This window comes from Austrofundulus limnaeus, unplaced genomic scaffold (assembly GCF_001266775.1).
Source record: "Austrofundulus limnaeus strain Quisiro unplaced genomic scaffold, Austrofundulus_limnaeus-1.0 Scaffold992, whole genome shotgun sequence".
NCBI classification, from domain to species: domain Eukaryota; kingdom Metazoa; phylum Chordata; class Actinopteri; order Cyprinodontiformes; family Rivulidae; genus Austrofundulus; species Austrofundulus limnaeus.
The window spans coordinates 21,056-26,754 of NW_013953394.1; the positions used below are offsets into that span (position 1 = coordinate 21,056).

General features: G+C 38.9%; 1 protein-coding gene across 1 annotated transcript in view; it reads right to left on the reverse strand.

Moving 5' to 3' along the window:
- Nucleotides 1-5,699, reverse strand: part of sgsm2 (small G protein signaling modulator 2) — a gene marked incomplete at both ends in the record, with an annotated part of 138,574 nt that overhangs the window by 20,537 nt on the left and 112,338 nt on the right. The window contains 1 exon segment of the mRNA XM_014030062.1: nucleotides 3,871-4,248. Coding sequence (XP_013885516.1) covers nucleotides 3,871-4,248 — 378 coding nt within the window.

The window sequence follows — 5,699 nt, forward strand, 5'->3', positions numbered from 1 at the left end:
ACTTCTTACTTACTTACTTAATGACTTACTTACTTACTCACTTACTTACTTAAAATAGAAACAGCAAACATCCAGCTAGATTTTAAATAAACCAGACATTTGAAGGCAAATAACAGAGTTGGCAAGGTAAATGTTCAAGAGAAAAGGAGGGACTAATATATTAGTATTTCTACTTGTTCTCTTAAATAAATGTGGGTTTTTAACCAGAGGACAAATCTTCCCAGCTGGCCATCAGCTGGAAGTCAAGTACGCTCAAACACAACAGGCTTTACATGGATGTGGCTTCACCATCACGGTTCAGTAGGAGTTTTGGGTCACACCAAGGAATGGTGTGAGTCTGGCCATGAGGTTCCCCTTGGCAATAAAGGGTAGAACAACACAGTCCCAAGAGCTGGTTCTCCCAGAGGAGAACAGCTCTTAGTGTTGTGGACAGAAGGGAAGTCTGTCTCCTTCTGAACACAGCGCAGAAACTATTAGTTACTAAAGAAGAGGTTATTGGTTCCACCCTCAGTCGATAGATTAGTAAAAACAGGAYGATAAGGAAAATGTTAGTTCAGACTTGTCGCTTTCTGGAGCTAATAAAGATTATTGCTTCTGCACAGTTTGCATAAAAAAACATATCATGACCTGTTTARATATGATCTGATGAGAACTCTTTAAAAATAATGACTGAAAGAATGATTTACTCCAAACTCAAAAACATTTGCAATATGATTCAGACAACTAAAACACTGGTGTTTCAGCAAAACTTAAACCATAATGATTAGTTTAGTTATGTAAAATATTTCCACAGAAAAATCCATAAATATAGTTTCATGATTATCAAAATGCATCATAACTCTTAGTTAAGAGAAAAATAACTCAAATAAAAAGAAGATTATTATGTTTATTATGTCAATGTCAAATTTATTTATATAGCACTTTACAACATGCATAAAGCTGTACCAAAGTGCTGTACAAGAACAACACAAATGACAAACAGAGCAAAAAAAAAAATACATCAATTAAATGCCAAAGAATAAAAATGAGTTTTAAGAAGTGATTTAAAATGATCCAGGCTGTGGACAGATCTAATCTGGAAAGGTAAATTATTCCATAAAACAGGAGCAGCAACAGAAAAAGCTCGATCTCCTTTCCTCTTAAGTCGAGTTCGAGGAACTGTCAGTAATAACTGGTTATTTGATTGTAGGGTTCTGGACACAGACTGGAAATGTAAAAGGTCCCGAAGATAAGGGGGGGCTAGCCCATTTAAAACTTTAAAAGTTAACAAAAGAATCTTAAAATCTATTCGTTAAAAGACGGGTAGCCAATGTAAAGATGRCAGAATTGGCCTTATATGGTCATGCTTCCTGGTTCCTGTGAGAAGCCGTYCTGCTGCATTCTGGATCATTTGAAGTCGCTGAATCTGCGATTTATCCATCCCTCTATATAAAGAGTTGCAGTAATCCAGACGAGTTGTTATGAATGCATGGATGAGTCCTTCAATTATATATTATTATTATCATTATCTGATTAAGAAAAATGTCCCTTTAAAGTTACGACAACCTGTTGTGATCCAAATTCAGATTAAATTGGAACAGAGTTCTCTCTCTTTAAAGGCCTATCAGAGGTCTGAGGTCACAAGACAGTTTTTTTTTGTTTATTCCACTCAAAATATGCAAAATATGTTAATTCATTGTTGAATTATGGACAAAAAGTTTGTTTTTGGTTAAGTTCGATGAATGATGGTGAATCAACCATCAATCATCCAACTTTATCCATTAACCAGTGTTGAAAAATGTTATTGAATCAATGTTGTTCTGTAGTTGAATTTGAATGATTGAAATGCCAATGTCTAATCAATGTTGAATTAACATATGCTCCTCCTACTCCCCTCTCTAGGAGGAGAAGGGGGAGGAGGAAAATAGGTTGAATCAGTTATGGTTGGAAGCCCAACATTGTTTTAACATGTAAGTCACCGACCACTTTTTGTATTTTTTCAATGTGGATGAATATTGATGTCTAACCATATTTCAACATTCAATCATATTTTCCTATCTGGGTAGCAGTGGTGGGCAGCGCTAATCCAAAAATTAGCTCCACAATTTCTAAAGCTCGTATGAAAATATTACGGTCCGCAACTTCAAAAGCACTTTTGCCATAGAAAAACTAGCAGAAGCTAATTGTAAAGCGCAAGTTCAATTTGATACTTACTAGCTGGCAATAATATATGAACAACACTGCCAACTAGTGGTGTATGAACTCTTTAACAGTTTAATCCTAAAACCGCTGATTGATGGGGATGTGACTTCCTGAAATAGACCTTTAGCTCCTGGTGTAAAAATTAAAAAGTTGTTGAGGATTGCTAGTTCGGCTGCTTCTTTGTCTTTTTCTTTTGTTCATTGTAGATTTTTCATTAAAGAAGCATCAATAAAATAATTTTAAAACTGTTTATTGGAAAACTGAAGTGATGCATTCTGGGTACATGACAGATTTGCTTTGTGACAGGAAACGAAAGCACGGAGCACAGGAAACTATCATCCCTTCAAAATAAGAGCTTGGATTTTAAAGTTTTCCGTGTAGTTGCTCCAGTTGACCACTAGATGTCTGTCTAACCCCGTTGGCTGATTGCTTCGACCAATTACYTCAAGTATTGAGCTCCAGCGTTTAAACATTAGTTTTTTTTWAAAGGCGCTCCAATTTTAAAGTAAAATAAATCAATACATACAAGATTTTAGTATGGATTACAAACGTTAACTGTTTTACTGGGATAGGGAGTTCTAAACACTGCCTTCCTGCTACGTAAGCAGACACAAAGCATTGCAGGAAATCAGAACCGTGACCCAAAGCAACAGTCAGCAAGGATGTATACCTTCCCAATAATTGTGTTTACAGGATCTGGGAGGGGTGCTGTTGGATAGATCACGTGTGCAGCAGCTAAATCCTGTATGTAGCGGTACTGGTTGCAGACTGTTCTGGTAGACTTAATTTTTATGTGCGCTCAATAAAGTTCACCATGCCGATCTTTGTTTCCACATTATGTTACAAGTTGTTTATTCTTCTTTACATCCAGTTTGAAAGCATCCACATGATTTCTTTGAGCTCCAGACTAAGCACAGTAGAAAACTGTTTGCCCCTCCTTGTCACAACACCTGAACAGAATCACGTTTAACCTTAAATAGCCCTATACCTCACCTGTAAATTAGTACACAAACAGAATTACAGCCCCCTAGTGGTGATAAACAATAAAAAACAGATATTTGGCTCCTAGAACGTGTGTTGTGATTCTTTGACAGCCATACCTTCCACTGTTCAAGATAATGATGACTGGTAGATAATTAGTTATTAGCAGTACTGCATTTTAATTTTAGAAAGCACAAATCTGCTTATGAATTATAAAAAATTAGTAAGACCCCTAAAGCGCAAACAAAAGATTTAGGTCCGCAATTAGCAGATTTGTGCTTTAGCAGACTGGTGCCCACCATTGCTGGGTAGGTTTGTGTTAATATCGTACATTATAGGGTTGTTTGTGCTCTATATGGATCATTTATAATGATCAAATGGAGGAATTGTAATAAAAAATATTTTTAAGTTTTAAGCCTGTAATACATGACATACTTTAATGACCCAGTTGACAGCAATCACTCTTAGATATTTTTTTGTATTTATCTCTGTGTTTTCACATGACCCAGCAAAGCCCGTATGACGAAATCTTGATTTATTACAATGGCATAATGGTGTTTGTTAAACAGTGTTTATACGAGGCTTTCTGACTGCCTTAGGGAGCAGACAACATTCTACAAAGTTCCTGTATTCTTTGGATCATGTGTTTCTGTTTCTTGTTAAATAAATATTTCCACCCGAACAGACATACTGTTAAAGGATACTCACTGTGTAAGAAGAGAGGGAAGCTGATGTCTCATCAGGAGCACTTCCACTGGTCATCAGTTTGTCTAGCTGACTGCACAATTTGTCCTCAGTGAAGGAGTCCTGATGGTCCCCCATTGGAGACCTGCCCTCCTCTCTCCCCCCTTCTTCCTCTGTGCTCTGACCATCATCAATACTGGATAAGATCTGAGAGTGAGCAGAGGTCACCGAGTAGTTCCGGGATGAAGGGAGACCCGAATCAGGGGAATCAAACTCTACCAGAAGGCGCTCCTCAGGGGGCAGAGCGGCAGGGGTGATCAAAGTGGTCATGGTGGGAGTATTGTCTTGTCCACTGGGGGTCTCCTGACTCCCTGCCTCTGGCTCATCCACAGACATGAACACCTAAGAAAGGAAGAGAAATCACAAAGTTCAGGTAATGACGATTCAGTCCCTCAGAGCTATTTGATTTTCTAAGATTCCACAGAAATACAGTGTCAAGAAACCTGGCTGTGCCAACCTTTACAAGGATTAGAAACAGGCCGGCAGAGCCCACCTTTGACCTTCAACAGAGAGGGGGACGCGACAGAAAGAGAGGCCATAAGAGAGACTGGGATGCAGGAATAATGGGCCTCAGAGAAAATAAACGCAGGAAGAAGAAAGTGAAGGAGTAATAAGTATTAATTTTGATTGATTTTGCTGGCAAATAAATAACAAGTGTGATAATTATATGCTTATTGCAAAGTGTGATTTAACTAATGTACTGTGATAATTAATGTGTTTTAATGTAAGATGGTGATTTAAGAGAAGTGCTGTTGTATGTCTTAAAATAAAGAAGGGTGTGTGTTACATTTGGATGGTAAAAAGGACAAACTGTACTTCTGCAAAACAGAACACATGATGGACAAAGAACAAAAATAGAAAAAGGAGAAGTGGGGTTTTTGACTGGAAAGTCCCAGAGGGGCCCTGTGGTAGAAACAAGTCAGTTTACCTCACCATGGAAAATCCCTGAAAGTCCTATTACAAGGATCAGCAAAATTACTTCACTCTGGAAAGTACACAAAAAGTCCAGTGGTGGAAAACGACAGCCTATCACAAGATCACAGAAAGGGGTAAGATAGCCCAAAAACAGTAAAAAAAGGGAGCAGTTTCAGCCGTAAGTTGTCTTCTGGCCTCGTCTGGAGAAGAGGCAGCAAAGGCAAGGACAACCTAAGAAGAGGAGCACCAGATCCAAGAGACATCTCAGCTGGGGACAAGCTGCCACACTGCTCTCCAGCAATCTACAGGCCAAAGACCAGATTAAACAACCCAGCTTTGAGAAGTTCTTTCTGGCAACAGTCTGCTGCTTTTCATGGAGGTAAAAACAACTCTACTCCAAATGCCTTGCTATCCAAATTAACAGAAAATGCCACACAGCTTAGTCACAAGGTTAGGTCAGCATCTTAGATCTTTTTATTTTTACCACTGTTGTGGAATACTTATTATGTATCACCTTGACACTGTCCAATTGTTCATATCTTGTGATATCCCTGGACGTCAGCATCAAGCTGACCTACTTCATGTACCAGAACGAGGCAGATTCTGATTGGTTGCTCATTATCACATGATGATAGCTGAAGGTATAACAGTTCTCTTCCGCCCTCAGTCGGGGGCCCACATCTAACAGACTTCGTGATTGCTTTCTGTTCCATGTCTGCCCATCAATAAATGACTTTACGAACATACCCCGCAAGACTATTTTTTTTCTAACACACTTTCGCCGTGGTTCTGACCATTTTTGCCATGACAGTTTTGGCGTCACGACTGCGGAAGTTTCCCAGGGACCGGAGCGGCGCGCGCAGCAGTCTGTTTGTTTC